At 42.7% G+C, this 17468-nt stretch overlaps 1 protein-coding gene across 1 annotated transcript in view; it reads right to left on the reverse strand.

Moving 5' to 3' along the window:
* Positions 1-911: 911 nt before the first annotated feature.
* LOC129847354 (ly6/PLAUR domain-containing protein 6-like) overlaps positions 912-17468 on the reverse strand; it is a 29831-nt gene continuing 13274 nt past the window's right edge. The window contains exons 2-5 of the mRNA XM_055915121.1: positions 11636-11803; positions 4705-4803; positions 3459-3589; positions 912-2744 (exon numbers count right to left, since the gene is read on the reverse strand). Of these exons, the coding sequence (XP_055771096.1) occupies positions 2562-2744; positions 3459-3589; positions 4705-4803; positions 11636-11753 (531 nt within the window). The 5' untranslated portion in view covers positions 11754-11803 and the 3' untranslated portion in view covers positions 912-2561. The remainder of the gene's footprint in view (positions 2745-3458; positions 3590-4704; positions 4804-11635; positions 11804-17468) is intronic.

The raw sequence follows: 17468 nt of genomic DNA on the forward strand, positions 1-17468 counted from the left end.
TGGTACGCACATCATTCAGTCATTTAATTATTCAATCATCTAATGTATGTAAGAAAGTAGCGACTTGCTAGGCACCACACAACACTAAACAAAATAATGAATAGCTAATCCAAAAGAGATTTTCAATTTGTCCTCCGTCCTCCTTACATACGATTAGAAATGTAGACAATGCAATTAACTCTGCTCATTTCCCAGCGCTAATTAGGGAACACAAACACTAGGAGAAATTGAAATGAATATGCCTGGCCTTGAGGTAATGCGTTACTCTGCATCTCAGTGCTAGAGGTGTCACTACAGACCCTGGTTCGAATCCAGGCTGTATCTCAACTGGCTGTGATTGGGAGTCCCATAAAAAGATATGACTTCTGGTCCTTCTCTTTTAGTGAAGTGTTCCCAGGACAAGGAGTATGCTGTTTGGGTAAGAGAAACATCTCATTTCACACCTCTAAAAACTGGAGGATAAACACTGATTTGAGAAGGACTGATGGGTTTGGTTTGGAGCTGTGACCATCCAGTCTGTCGCCCAGAATCGGATAAAGAAAGTCCTTTAAAATGAACACCCCTGCAGCTTAACATAATCTCCTTCACAAGGCTTTTAAACTACACCTCCTGAACGCAGAGGGTCTGAGAAAGACATTGCTTTCCTCTCCAGGAAGTAAAAAGGTAGAGAGGTGAGAGAAAGAGAGGGGTGTTAGAATGGTCCTTTTTTCTGCACCTCTAAGCTCCAAACCTTTTGTTGTATTTCTGCCAAATGTTACCTTAACTGTGAAACTTTACCGCAGTCTGACTCCACACGCCTCATGCGGCATCCAAAATATCTTGCATTCCACAAACTACACTATCTGGTTATGTGGATACTGTTTATACGGTAGAAACAACATATTCAGGCAAACAATACATTTAATGGTAAACACAATGTATACCAAACCTGGTATATATTTAATGGTGAACACAATGTATACCAAACCTGGTATAATACATTTTAATGGTGAACACAATGTATACCACACTTGGTATATGGGATCTGTACAGGATGTTTAGACCATCATGCTAAAGACGACATGCTAATCAATAAGTGCCAACCTTTGTATTGGACAGAACTGTAAGAAATACAGAAACATGTTGCCACATTGTAGTGTAATGGTTGATGTCATATCTTCCACAGCCAGATAGCCAATGGGTTGAGAGGAAATGATCAGTCATCAGTCTCATGGGTATGGTGGGCACACAGCCTCAACCAACCAGAAGACTCCAGGAACAAAAACACTGCACTGCAACCTAGTTCACTTTTCATTCTACCTGAATCTAATGTTAACTACAGGTATTTAACAGTTGTTAAATGTATTATACAAAATAAATACTATGTACATATATTACATACTGCACATAGAATCCAGTACATATAACAGGAGAACTTACGATGAAACAAAATCTAGAAGATTCCATCAATACTGTCTCGGTTAAAAAAAGAGGATAAATTAAACAACAGAAGAGTAACTTCATAAAATTATAACACCAAATATCTGGTGATCAAACTCAGATCTACTTCTTCTACCATGCAGAAGGAGTGTTAGATGTCAGACTGTTGGACACCATGACGCTGATGACGGTAGGAGTGTTAGATGTCAGACTGTTGGACACCATGACGCTGATGACGGTAGGAGTGTTAGATGTCAGACTGTTGGACACCATGACGCTGATGACGGTAGGAGTGTTAGATGTCATAGACTGTTGGAGAGCATGACGCTGATGACGGTAGGAGTGTTAGATGTCATAGACTGTTGGAGAGCATGACGCTGATGACGGTAGGAGTGTTAGATGTCAGACTGTTGGACACCATGACGCTGATGACGGTAGGAGTGTTAGATGTCAGACTGTTGGACACCATGACGCTGATGACGGTAGGAGTGTTAGATGTCAGACTGTTGGACACCATGACGCTGATGACGGTAGGAGTGTTAGATATCATAGACTGTTGGACACCATGACGCTGATGACGGTAGGAGTGTTAGATGTCAGACTGTTGGACACCATGACGCTGATGACGGTAGGAGTGTTAGATGTCATAGACTGTTGGAGAGCATGACGCTGATGACGGTAGGAGTGTTAGATGTCAGACTGTTGGACACCATGACGCTGATGACGGTAGGAGTGTTAGATGTCATAGACTGTTGGAGAGCATGACGCTGATGACGGTAGGAGTGTTAGATGTCATAGACTGTTGGAGAGCATGACGCTGATGACGGTAGGAGTGTTAGATGTCATAGACTGTTGGAGAGCATGACGCTGATGACGGTAGGAGTGTTAGATGTCATAGACTGTTGGAGAGCATGACGCTGATGACGGTAGGAGTGTTAGATGTCATAGACTGTTGGAGAGCATGACACTGATGACGGTAGGAGTGTTAGATGTCATAGACTGTTGGAGAGCATGACGCTGATGACGGTAGGAGTGTTAGATGTCATAGACTGTTGGAGAGCATGACGCTGATGACGGTAGGAGTGTTAGATGTCATAGACTGTTGGAGAGCATGACGCTGATGACGGTAGGAGTGTTAGATGTCATAGACTGTTGGATAGCATGACGCTGATGACGGTAGAGCTCAGACAGCCAGTGAGCAGCCAGTAGTGTGTGAGTAGACCGTTACTGCTGTGGAGGAGAGAGGTGGTGGAAAAGATGGCGTCCGTCTTGTTTCTTGGCAACTGCATGTTACAGATGTTTCCTTCACAGCAAGCAGTGCAGACCTGGAATCAGGAATAGAGACAGAATCAGAATTACCTTTATTCACCGAGTACATTAACACAGACACAGAATTTGAATAAATGAAATGGTGCTTCCAGCAAAAAACTAAATCAACAGACAGAACACAGACAAACTACAGACAGAAAACATACAACCACAGACAGACCACAGACAGAACACATACAACCACATACAGACTACAGACAGAACACATACAAACCACAGATAGACTACAGACAGAACACATACAACCACAGCCATGCTACAGACAGAACACATACACCCACAGACATGCTACAGACAGAACACATACAACCACAGACTACAGATGGAACACAGACTATGTTTGTATGTCCACAAACAGAACACAGACAGAGGAATTTCCAGAAAGAGATTCAAATAACTGCTGAGACGAGAACAGATTGTTATCCAAGTGAGATCATTCTAAACCAGGGCCTGGGGATTACCATGACAGTGTGGTAAATCACACCAGACACCACAGAGCAGAGAGACACATTCTGAACTGCAAATATTACTAATAAAAGTTAAAATATCATCTTTCTTGTTATACATGCTGTATGTGTGTCCTCGTTGATAACTTCCCCTGGTTAGTCCCTCACCTGGTCAATTAAATGCTGTTGTACATGTAGGAGTGGCTTCAGCAGCCCGTAACAGAAATGTCATGTTATTCAAAGGAAAGAGGCTTCTTTAATGACCTCGTATCCTTCATGGTTGTCCTGGGTGCAGCCTGTAGACAGACAGTGGGCCAGGGCCACACAGCGTTTGGTCACAGACACAGTGTTCCCCTGGACGTCCATCACATGGAGGGTGTAGCAGTACCTGGTCTCTGTCAGACACACAGACACTGTCGTTAAAGGTGCAATCTGCAATATTTACAGCTGAGAGATGGATACATTTCTCCAGCGCTAAATGTCAGGGCTGCCGTTTAGCTTTATATATTATATATGCCGTTTAGTTTTATATATTGTATATGCCGTTTAGCTTTATATATTATAAATGCCGTTTAGCTTTATATATTATATATGCCGTTTAGCTTTATATATTATATATGCCGTTTAGCTTTATATATTATATATGCCGTTTAGCTTTATATATTATATATGCCGTTTAGCTTTATATATTATATATGCCGTTTAGCTTTATATATTATATATGCCGTTTAGCTTTATATATTATATATGCCGTTTAGCTTTATATATTGTATATGCCGTTTAGCTTTATATATTATATATGCCGTTTAGCTTTATATATTGTAAATGCTGTTTAGCTTTATATATTATATATGCCGTTTAGCTTTATATATTGTGAAACTTGATCTGACGTTCAGACACTATGGAATCCTGAGAAATAACAGACCAATGAGCAATAAGTTGAACGATGATAAAAACACATCACTTTCACATTATTGTATGTCAGTTAATGTAAACGCAAATGTAGCTTACTTTTCAACAGCAATGTAACTCATTTCCATGTATATCATGTGTTAACAATCTACTTCTTCCTGAAGTGAACAGTAACACTGAGACTGAGGGTTCAGATGCATTGATTTAAACCAATCCTCACGGTTCACGTGATAAACTAATATGTATCATTTGTTTATAACTCAAAGAATGTGCTTTTAAGATTAAATCTTTAAGGAAACAAATAACTTCACAATGATTTCAGACATTTAGTAGACAACCATATATCTATATAAAGAAGAGAGCCTGTGGAATTATACAGCCTGCCAATTCAGTTTCTTAACTAAACACGTCCCGCTTAAGTGAAATACACTATGTTTAAGATAAGGAAACCAACATTGATAACCCTTCATTTTACAGCCTGGTATTTTCCTCCTATTTATATTTCTGCTCTGGACGGAGTCGAGAGGGTCTTAAAAACAGGATTTGATGATAGATACAGAGCAGGCTGTAAATACCAGAAATACCTTACTGTAATTACCTCGTGGGCAGTATACGTCCGGAGCCCAGCGATTGCATTCGTAGTTGTCTGGTGCATCTTTACATGTGAAGCACTTGAACCCTCCAGGATGAGGTGTGGCTGTGGATACAAGAGGAGACAAGCTCAAGTCTATTATTAACCATCTAGATTTAATAACATATTTTTTGGTAAAAAACACTTCCCTGAATCAATACATTGTCATTACTCAATGAGCTATAGAAGAAATGCAAATTGTACAATTGACTACTAATTGTGAGTTCTTGTAGTCCTCAGCGCTACAGAGATATGTAGTCCTCAGCGATATGTAGTCCTCAGAGCTACAGCGATATGTAGTCCTCAGCGATATGTAGTCCTCAGCGATATGTAGTCCTCAGCGCTACAGCGATATGTAGTCCTCAGCGATATGTAGTCCTCAGAGCTACAGCGATATGTAGTCCTCAGCGATATGTAGTCCTCAGAGCTACAGCAATATGTAGTCCTCAGAGCTACAGCGATATGTAGTCCTCAGCGATATGTAGTCCTCAGCGCTACAGCGATATGTAGTCCTCAGCGATATGTAGTCCTCAGAGCTACAGTGATATGTAGTCCTCAGCGATATGTAGTCCTCAGAGCTACAGCGATATGTAGTCCTCAGCGATATGTAGTCCTCAGAGCTACAGCGATATGTAGTCCTCAGAGCTACAGCGATATGTAGTCCTCAGAGCTACAGCGATATGTAGTCCTCAGCGATATGTAGTCCTCAGGACTACAGCGATATTTAGTCCTCAGAGCTACAGCGATATGTAGTCCTCAGAGCTACAGCAATATGTAGTCCTCAGAGCTACATCGACATGTAGTCCTCAGCGCTACAGCGATATGTAGTCCTCAGCGCTACAGTGATATGTAGTCCTCAGAGCTACAGCAATATGTAGTCTTCAGAGCTACAGCGATATGTAGTCCTCAGCGATATGTAGTCCTCAGCTACAGCGATATGTAGTCCTCAGCGCTACAGCGATATGTAGTCCTCAGGACTACAGCGATATTTAGTCCTCAGAGCTACAGCGATATGTAGTCCTCAGCGCTACAGTGATATGTAGTCCTCAGAGCTACAGCGATATGTAGTCCTCAGAGCTACAGCGATATGTAGTCCTCAGCGCTACAGTGATATGTAGTCCTCAGGACTACAGCGATATATAGTCCTCAGAGCTACAGCGATATGTAGTCCTCAGCGCTACAGCGATATGTAGTCCTCAGCGATATGTAGGCCCCAGAGCTACAGCGATATGTAGTCCTCAGCGATATGTAGTTCTCAGAGCTACAGCGATATGTAGTCCTCAGCGATATGTAGTCCTCAGAGCTACAGCGATATGTAGTCCTCAGCGCTACAGTGATATGTAGGCCCCAGAGCTACAGCGATATGTAGTCCTCAGCGCTACAGCGATATGTAGTCCTCAGCGATATGTAGTCCTCAGAGCTACAGCGATATGTAGTCCTCAGCGATATGTAGTCCTCAGAGCTACAGCGATATGTAGTCCTCAGCGATATGTAGTTCTCAGAGCTACAGCAAACAAAGGTTTGATGTTGCTGCTACAAACAGAGAGCGACTTTCCTTTAACGACATACATTTAACTACAGTACATACAGGACATGTAACTACAGGACATACAGGACATTTAACTACAGGACATACAGGACATTTAACTACAGTACATACAGGACATTTAACTACAGTACATACAGGACATGTAACTACAGGACATACAGGACATTTAACTACAGTACATACAGGACATTTAACTACAGTACATACAGGACATTTAACTACAGGACATACAGGACATGTAACTACAGGACATGTAACTACAGTACATACAGGACATTTAACTACAGTACATACAGGACATTTAACTACAGTACATGTAACTACAGTACATACAGGACATGTAACTACAGTACATACAGGACATTTAACTACAGTACATACAGGACATGTAACTACAGTACATACAGGACATTTAACTACAGTACATACAGGACATGTAACTACAGTACATGTAACTACAGGACATACAGGACACTTAACTACAGTACATGTAACTACAGTACATACAGGACATGTAACTACAGGACATGTAACTACAGTACATACAGGACATGTAACTACAGTACATACAGGACATTTAACTACATGACAGTACATACAGGACATTTAACTACAGGACATGTAACTACAGTACATACAGGACATGTAACTACAGTACATACAGTACATGTAACTACAGTACATACAGGACATGTAACTACAGTACATACAGGACATTTAACTACAGTACATACAGGACATGTAACTACAGTACATACAGGACATGTAACTACAGTACATACAGGACATTTAACTACAGTACATGTAACTACAGTACATACAGGACATGTAACTACAGTACATACAGGACATTTAACTACAGTACATACAGGACATGTAACTACAGTACATGTAACTACAGGACATACAGGACATGTAACTACAGTACATGTAACTACAGTACATGTAACTACAGTACATACAGGACATGTAACTACAGTACATACAGGACATTTAACTACAGTACATACAGGACATGTAACTACAGTACATGTAACTACAGTACATACAGGACATGTAACTACAGTACATACAGGACATTTAACTACAGTACATACAGGACATTTAACTACAGTACATACAGGACATGTAACTACAGTACATACAGGACATTTAACTACAGGACATACAGGACATGTAACTACAGGACATGTAACTACAGTACATACAGGACATTTAACTACAGTACATACAGGACATGTAACTACAGTACATGTAACTACAGTACATACAGGACATGTAACTACAGGACATTTAACTACAGTACATACAGGACATGTAACTACAGGACATGTAACTACAGTACATACAGGACATTTAACTACAGTACATACAGGACATGTAACTACAGTACATGTAACTACAGTACATACAGGACATGTAACTACAGGACATTTAACTACAGTACATACAGGACATGTAACTACAGGACATGTAACTACAGTACATACAGGACATGTAACTACAGTACATACAGGACATGTAACTACAGTACATACAGGACATTTAACTACAGTACATACAGGACATTTAACTACAGTACATGTAACTACAGTACATACAGGACATTTAACTACAGTACATTTAACTACAGTACATACAGGACATTTAACTACAGTACATACAGGACATGTAACTACAGTACATACAGGACATGTAACTACAGGACATGTAACTACAGTACATACAGGACATGTAACTACAGTACATGTAATTACAGTACATACAGGACATGTAACTACAGGACATTTAACTACAGTACATACAGGACATGTAACTACAGGACATGTAACTACAGTACATACAGGACATGTAACTACAGTACATGTAACTACAGTACATGTAACTACAGTACATACAGGACATGTAACTGCAGTACATACAGGACATTTAACTACAGTACATACAGGACATTTAACTACAGTACATGTAACTACAGTACATACAGGACATGTAACTACAGTACATACAGGACATTTAACTACAGTACATACAGTACATGTAACTACAGTACATACAGGACGTGTAACTACAGTACATACAGGACATGTAACTACAGTACATACAGTACATACAGGACATGTAACTACAGTACATACAGGACATGTAACCACAGTACATACAGGACATTTAACTACATTCACACTGTGTGTCTTTGTTAAGTGTTATATTATGAGGACAATACAGTTTGAATTGAATTAATGAACCATCCGTTCAACCGTCTAGATTCTAGAATAGAATGGTCTCTAAACTTTGCATGGAGACCATCTGCCGTGATCAAACAGTAGGCTTGTTTGGTTTGTTCAATTGGCAACCATTATGTTAATACTAAGAACACTGAGAATCAGGCCTCCCATTGGAAAATGTGCCTCCCAAATGGCACCCTATTCCCTATATAGTGCACTAATTTTGATCATGGCCCATGGGGTAGTAGTGCACTATAAAGGGAATGTTGTACCATTTGGGACAGAACCTAAGACAGCTAGAGGTCTCAGGGTCATCCGAACTTCACTCAGCGAACAAAAGTCTGCCTGCCTGCGAGTCACACACACACACTCACACACAGACACACACTCTCACACACTCACACACTCACACACTCACACACTCACACACTCACACACTCACACACACACACACACACACACACACACACACACACACACACACACACACACACACACACACACACACACACACACGCTCCCTCTAATCCACCCTCCATACCCCAAGCCCCCAGGGCTGTTCAAGGTCATCCTATCCCCCTGTACAAGCCGGGGCGTGGGTCCAAACAGACACGCATTTCTTGGGGAATTCAGCTCAGATATCCCTATGAAATGAACAACCATAAACCTGATATAGGAGCTCTTGGCTTATCAGATGTTGAAGTCAGATTGTACCAAGAGAGCTGAGGTAAAATACATTAGACGAGATGTCAGTGTTTGACTGCAGGGAGATGGAGGGGAGCAGAGGAGGGGAACCATTAGGGTTCTGACCTCGTACGTGCCTGCCTCTTAGAGCTACTGTGCGTTTCCATACTTCTCACGCGGCGGTGAGCCCAGTTCTCACTGTGGACCAGTATACTGTACTGTAGTCTGAGGAACTGTAGTCTGAGGAACTGTAGTCTGAGGAACTGTAGTCTGAGGAACTGCAGTCTGAGGAACTGCAGTCTGAGGAACTGCAGTCTGAGGAACTGTAGTCTGAGGAACTGTAGTCTGAGGAACTGCAGTCTGAGGAACTGCAGTCTGAGGAACTGTAGTCTGAGGAACTGTAGTCTGAGGAACTGTAGTCTGAGGAACTGTAGTCTGAGGGACAGAATGCGTCTCAGTTTCACAGAGAGAAAGGGGTGGAAAACAGGAAGTCACGTCTGGAAACTCACACACATCTCACTGATACCCAACACCGCAGATGTTTTAAGCCAGAGACTGTCACACAGTAGTACATATTCTGAGTGGATGAGGAAGATGTCTCTACACTGGCATTGTGGATAAATATTGTTTTATTATAATCTCTTCATCTAGATATGGAAAGTACCTTCAAAGATGAAGGGTGGAGAGAGGCCTGACTGTGACCATTACCAGCTGTGGCCATGTCACCTTTGTCTGGGGATCAGAGCAGGGGCGGGATGCACCTCAAAGATCTGAGGGGGCACGTGAGGACGGCTGGGGGGGCTGTTCCGGCGAAGGGCCAAGCCCCCCCCTCTGTAAATTGGAGAATTTAGCCTTTTTCAAACACCTGAAACAGCTTTTTTCTACAATCCCACCCTTCAGTCCCACCATTAAGCTCCACTCAACCCCTCCCATCTATCTCTGGTTGGATTTTTATTTATTTATTTATTGTTCAGCTGTGCTGTGATGTTTCACAAAAGTTCTGAACCTTTCTATTCTCATAGTTTATACAGATCGTAAGTTAAAGATAAAGATTTTTGTTAAGAGTATTATTATATAGGGCTTCCGAGTTGCACTGCATCTCAGTGCAAGAGGTATCACTACAGTCCTTGGTTCGAATCCAGGCTGTATCACATCCGACCATGATTGGGAGTCCCATAGGGCCCAGCGTCGTCCAGGTTTGGCCGGGGTAGGCCGTCATTGTAAATAAGAATTTGTTCTTAACTGACTTGCCTAATTAAATAAAGGTTAAATGTAAATATTATTTAACGATTGACTATGACTTTGTGAACCACCCAGCAGTGCTATTTGCAGAGTTAGCTCCAAATGTTTACATTCTTCAGCCATTCCTAAACCTGCGACCAAAAACAAGCTACATATGGACAGTACCAAAACAAATGAGCTAATGATTCTGTCTCTTCACAGCAAAATCTGCAGAGCTGGGATGGTTGTATCCCACATATAGATAAAATGTTATTGGTTGCAAGAATTTGTATCATAATCTAAGTTTTGAATCCAGCGTTGTTTTGTGTATCAGTTTATAAACCATGTGCCATGGAGTCGGTACATTAAAATCTCTCCCCAACTATTTTGCATCTATATGGAACAGCTGTCCATTTTTGGTCCTTAAATAAAACTGCTATACTTTTTTATTTATCACAATTGTCTTTAACCAATGTTGTTCTTTAAAGCAGGGCTGACAGACAAGTTCCTTACTTTCTCCCCCTTCCACTTGCTTCTTCCATTGGTGCGGTAATGCTGCAATTAGTTGGTTGTAATTTTGAGTAGAGCAGGCATATATTTTTGTTAGCTGCATGTGTGACAACTCCACCAGTCCTATTTATGATATAATTTACAAAGATTATACCGTTTTTGGGGGGGTTTATTTCTCAAAAAAATAATTACAATATTTTGAGTTTAACCTTAATATTTGTTGTCATATTTGCCATATCTGTATTTTCTGGGGGATTAAACTGAAATTGAAACCAACTTTCTATAGCTTGTTTTATAAATAGCGACTCTAATTTGATTGATAGCCTGAAATGGCTTCTTGGTATCTAGTTATGAGGTTTGGAGATTGGCAACCTATCTGGGCGAGCTAAAGACAAATTCATAAAAGAAGAACCAAAAAATAAATCATAATAATACAAATTACAATAATATATATTTTTAAAAACAGTTACAGGACAAATCTGAGGGGGAACGTGCCCCTGTGTGCCCCCATAAGAACTCTGGATCAGAGGGTCATGGAACGATGCCCTTTCTCTTGGCTGTTATAATGGTCACATCACACTATTGATGACTCATCTCAAAGGTCACAGAGACATTGCCAGCAGACTCAACCAGAAGAAAAGAAAGGTATCAGACTCCATCTACTACAATTTGATACAAAAATACATTTCCAATGCATGTGTATTCATACTTGATGGATGGAGGAGGATGATGTCCTTCACAGTGAAGTCCCGTGATTGAGCCGCTTCCAGCCAATCAGCGATTAGCGTTAGAATTAGGACCCAGGCTGCTGGCCAGGCCTCCATCATTGGCTGAGACCTTCCACATGCAGCTGTCCGATTGGTCAACGTCCAGGACACTGTTGAGGGAAATCAATCAGGGAATAAAATATTAAAGGTAAACATCCTCAGAGTTGGAGAGAGACAGCGACAGAGAGAAAGAGATGGATTGAGAGAGATCGGTCAGTACATCCGGAGTAGGTGATCAGTTGTCTGAATCTCACTCATGCTGTTGTGTGTGCTGTGCTTTGCTTCATTAGCTAAATGTCATCCAGACCCCAACTCAGATGGCATCCAGTAACTAACCCTATAGTGAATCCCATGAGGCTACGATCACAGTCTACAGTCAGTGGATTGATGAAGGCTTTTCTCAGGTTGCTTGAATGGGGTAAAGGATTACTTTGAGGACCAATATATTATATCTATTACTTGTTATTAAAGCTGTATTCATAATGTATTACTAAATCATCAATTATACTCTATATATGACTGTTAAATATTATTAAAACTGTTTCACTAATCTGTTAGTAAATCATCTATTATAGTCTACAACTACTAACTATCCCTTTCCCCCTCCCATTGAAAACACAAAGCATTGTAACTGAACAAATGGTTATGGCAGTAAGAGAGCTCCAGCTCTAGGTCAGGCTCCTGGCCCCCACCGGTCACACAGTGACCCAGAGAGGATGGCTCAGTCATGGGGAAGTCATGTTAAGTAAAGCCAAAGCTCTACAGCTAAATAACCAAAGTCAGATTATCTGATGTTCATGTTGTTAATCTCTGACTCTGTAAGACAATAAGAGGAGCTGGACAAAAAGAAGACCAACTAGATTAGAGATGGAATGTCCGTTTTGTTTTCCTATGTTATACAGCCTGACTACCAGCCCAGGCCAGAGAGGACAATGGTAGGTCTGGAGGGAGACTGGTGGCTGCCCCACTAAAGACCTATTTACTTCCATACCAGTGAGCCTGGTAAATGGGACCAGTACCCATGACAAAGCCCCTGATGCTGGACTCTCTATGGGTTCAGACCAGCGCCAGATGACCAGCCTCCTCTCCTCCTCCATGACTCTGGATGCACAGACTCAACTTGGTTCTACAATGTATGGGCCAATGGCAGGGGTTCAATTACTCAATCCCGGATAGAGAGCAATACGAAAAGGTTGGAATTTTACACCTTGCAGAGATAAGATATTGATGGACTTTATTAATCCACTTTCTACCGAAAACTGAAACTTTTTTTGCACTATAACAAAGCCCTCTTTTACCTCCATTTAAATCCTTGTAATGTGAGCCATTTTTTTTTATAATTCATTTATTCACACAATTTACTTTGCTAAGTAGTCTTATCCCATATCAGAAAGATATTCAATATTCATTGATTGAACTTCAAACAAACTCCCCAATCTCTAATAAGAAGCCTTGGTGTGCATCATTATTCAATACAGTAGCTGGAATAAAGCACACTAGCAAAAAGCTAGAGGACGACCAGGTCTAGCCAGCCTTGGCTTGAACATGAAGTCAGATTTATAAGAGTAGCTAGATTTTTAAGAGATCAGATGGCTTCCATTCTGGATTCCTTTAATTCCTCTTCAATTGGCGGTTGACAACCGTATGTTTGTATTTTTGCCTGCTGCCCTTCATGACGACCGTAAGGTTGTATTTTTGCCTGCGGCCCTTCATGACGACCGTACAGTTGTATTTTTGCCTGCTGCCCTTCATGACGACCGTACGGTTGTATTTTTGCCTGCTGCCCTTCATGACGACCGTACGGTTGTATTTTTGCCTGCTGCTCTTCATGACGACCGTACAGTTGTATTTTTGCCTGCTGCCCTTCATAACGACCGTACGGTTGTATTTTTGCCTGCTGCCCTTCATGACGACCGTAAGGTTGTATTTTTGCCTGCTGCCCTTCATGACGACCGTACAGTTGTATTTTTGCCTGCGGCCCTTCATGACGACCGTACGGTTGTATTTCTGCCTGCTGCCCTTCATGACGACCGTACAGTTGTATTTTTGCCTGCTGCCCTTCATAACGACCGTACGGTTGTATTTTTGCCTGCTGCCCTTCATGACGACCGTAAGGTTGTATTTTTGCCTGCTGCCCTTCATGACGACCGTACGGTTGTATTTTTGCCTGCGGCCCTTCATGACGACCGTACAGTTGTATTTTTGCCTGCGGCCCTTCATGACGACCGTACGGTTGTATTTTTGCCTGCGGCCCTTCATGACGACCGTATGGTTGTATTTTTGCCTGCTGCCCTTCATAACGACCGTAAGGTTGTATTTTTGCCTGCGGCCCTTCATGACGACCGTACGGTTGTATTTTTGCCTGCTGCTCTTCATGACGACTGTACGGTTGTATTTTTGCCTGCTGCCCTTCATAACGACCGTATGGTTGTATTTTTGCCTGCTGCTCTTCATGACTGTACGGTTGTATTTTTGCCTGCTGCTCTTCATGACGACTGTACGGTTCTATTTTTGCCTGCTGCTCTTCATGACGACTGTACGGTTCTATTTTTGCCTGCTGCCCTTCATAACGACCGTATGGTTGTATTTTTGCCTGCTGCTCTTCATGACGACCGTACAGTTGTATTTTTGCCTGCGGCCCTTCATAACGATCGTACGGTTGTATTTTTGCCTGCTGCCCTTCATGACGACTGTAAGGTTGTATTTTTGCCTGCTGCTCTTCATGACGACCGTACGGTTGTATTTTTGCCTGCTGCCCTTCATAACGACCGTAAGGTTGTATTTTTGCCTGCTGCTCTTCATGACGACCGTACGGTTGTATTTCTGCCTGCTGCTCTTCATGACTGTACGGTTGTATTTTTGCCTGCTGCTCTTCATGACGACTGTACGGTTCTATTTTTGCCTGCTGCTCTTCATGACGACTGTACGGTTCTATTTTTGCCTGCTGCCCTTCATAACGACCGTATGGTTGTATTTTTGCCTGCTGCTCTTCATGACGACCGTACAGTTGTATTTTTGCCTGCGGCCCTTCATAACGATCGTACGGTTGTATTTTTGCCTGCTGCCCTTCATGACGACTGTAAGGTTGTATTTTTGCCTGCTGCTCTTCATGACGACCGTACGGTTGTATTTTTGCCTGCTGCCCTTCATAACGACCGTAAGGTTGTATTTTTGCCTGCTGCTCTTCATGACGACCGTACGGTTGTATTTCTGCCTGCTGCTCTTCATGACGACCGTACGGTTGTATTTTTGCCTGCTGCTCTTCATAACGACCGTACGGTTGTATTTTTGCCTGCTGCCCTTCATGACGACCGTACGGTTGTATTTTTGCCTGCTGCCCTTCATGACTGTACGGTTGTATTTTTGCCTGCTGCTCTTCATGACGACCGTACGGTTGTATTTTTGCCTGCTGCTCTTCATGACGACCGTATGGTTGTAATTTTGCCTGCTGCTCTTCATGACGACCGTATGGTTGTATTTTTGCCTGCTGCTCTTCATAACGACCGTATGGTTGTAATTTTGCCTGCGGCCCTTCATGACGACCGTACGGTTGTATTTTTGCCTGCTGCCCTTCATGACGACCGTACGGTTGTATTTTTGCCTGCTGCTCTTCATGACGACCGTACGGTTGTATTTTTGCCTGCTGCCCTTCAAAATGACCGTACGGTTGTATTTTTGCCTGCTGCTCTTCATGACGACCGTACGGTTGTATTTTTGCCTGCGGCCCTTCATGACGACCGTATGGTTGTATTTTTGCCTGCTGCCCTTCATGACGACCGTACGGTTGTATTTTTGCCTGCTGCCCTTCATGACGACCGTACGGTTGTATTTTTGCCTGCTGCCCTTCATGACGACCGTACGGTTGTATTTTTGCCTGCTGCCCTTCATAACGACCGTACGGTTGTATTTTTGACTGCTGCTCTTCATAACGACCGTAAGGTTGTATTTTTAACTGCTGCCCTTCATGACGACCGTAAGGTTGTATTTTTGCCTGCTGCCCTTCATGACGGCCGTAAGGTTGTATTTTTGCCTGCTGCCCTTCATAACGACCGTACGGTTGTATTTTTGCCTGCTGCCCTTCATGACGACCGTAAGGTTGTATTTTTGCCTGCTGCTCTTCATGACGACCGTACGGTTGTATTTTTGCCTGCTGCCCTTCATGACGACCGTACGGTTGTATTTTTGCCTGCTGCCCTTCATGACGACCGTACAGTTGTAATTTTGCCTGCTGCTCTTCATAACGACCGTACAGTTGTAATTTTGCCTGCTGCCCTTCATGACGACCGTACGGTTGTAATTTTGCCTGCTGCCCTTCATAACGACCGTACAGTTGTAATTTTGCCTGCTGCTCTTCATGACGACCGTACAGTTGTATTTTTGCCTGCGGCCCTTCATGACGACCGTACGGTTGTATTTTTGCCTGCGGCCCTTCATGACGACTGTACAGTTGTATTTTTGCCTGCTGCCCTTCATAACGATCGTACGGTTGTATTTTTGCCTGCTGCCCATCATGACGACCGTAAGGTTGTATTTTTGCCTGCTGCTCTTCATGACGACCGTACGGTTGTACTTTTGCCTGCTGCCCTTCATAACGACCGTAAGGTTGTATTTATGCCTGCTGCTCTTCATGACGACCGTACGGTTGTATTTCTGCCTGCTGCTCTTCATGACGACCGTACGGTTGTATTTTTGCCTGCTGCTCTTCATAACGACCGTATGGTTGTATTTTTGCCTGCTGCTCTTCATAACGACCGTATGGTTGTAATTTTGCCTGCTGCTCTTCACGACGACCGTACGGTTGTATTTTTGCCTGCTGCTCTTCATAACGACCGTATGGTTGTATTTTTGCCTGCTGCTCTTCATGACGACCGTACGGTTGTATTTTTGCCTGCTGCTCTTCATAACGACCGTATGGTTGTATTTTTGCCTGCTGCTCTTCATAACGACCGTATGGTTGTAATTTTGCCTGCTGCCCTTCATGACGACCGTACGGTTGTATTTTTGCCTGCTGCCCTTCATGACGACCGTAAGGTTGTATTTTTGCCTGCTGCCCTTCATGACGACCGTACGGTTGTATTTTTGCCTGCTGCTCTTCATGACGACCGTACGGTTGTATTTTTGCCTGCTGCCCTTCAAAACGACCGTACGGTTGTATTTTTGCCTGCTGCCCTTCATAACGACCGTATGGTTGTATTTTTGCCTGCTGCTCTTCATGACGACCGTACGGTTGTATTTTTGCCTGCTGCCCTTCATGACGACCGTAAGGTTGTATTTTTGCCTGCTGCCCTTCATGACGACCGTACGGTTGTATTTTTGCCTGCTGCCCTTCATGACGACCGTAAGTTTGTATTTTTGCCTGCTGCCCTTCATGACGACCGTAAGTTTGTATTTTTGCCCGCTGCCCTTCATGACGACCGTAAGTTTGTATTTTTGCCTGCTGCCCTTCATGACGACCGTACGGTTGTATTTTTGCCTGCTGCCCTTCATGACGACCGTACAGTTGTAATTTTGCCTGCTGCTCTTCATAACGACCGTACAGTTGTAATTTTGCCTGCTGCCCTTCATGACGACCGTACGGTTGTAATTTTGCCTGCTGCCCTTCATAACGACCGTACAGTTGTAATTTTGCCTGCTGCTCTTCATGACGACCGTACAGTTGTATTTTTGCCTGCGGCCCTTCATGACGACCGTACGGTTGTATTTTTGCCTGCGGCCCTTCATGACGACTGTACAGTTGTATTTTTGCCTGCTGCCCTTCATAACGATCGTACGGTT

Source organism: Salvelinus fontinalis, unplaced genomic scaffold (genome assembly GCF_029448725.1).
Source record: "Salvelinus fontinalis isolate EN_2023a unplaced genomic scaffold, ASM2944872v1 scaffold_0794, whole genome shotgun sequence".
NCBI lineage: Eukaryota > Metazoa > Chordata > Actinopteri > Salmoniformes > Salmonidae > Salvelinus > Salvelinus fontinalis.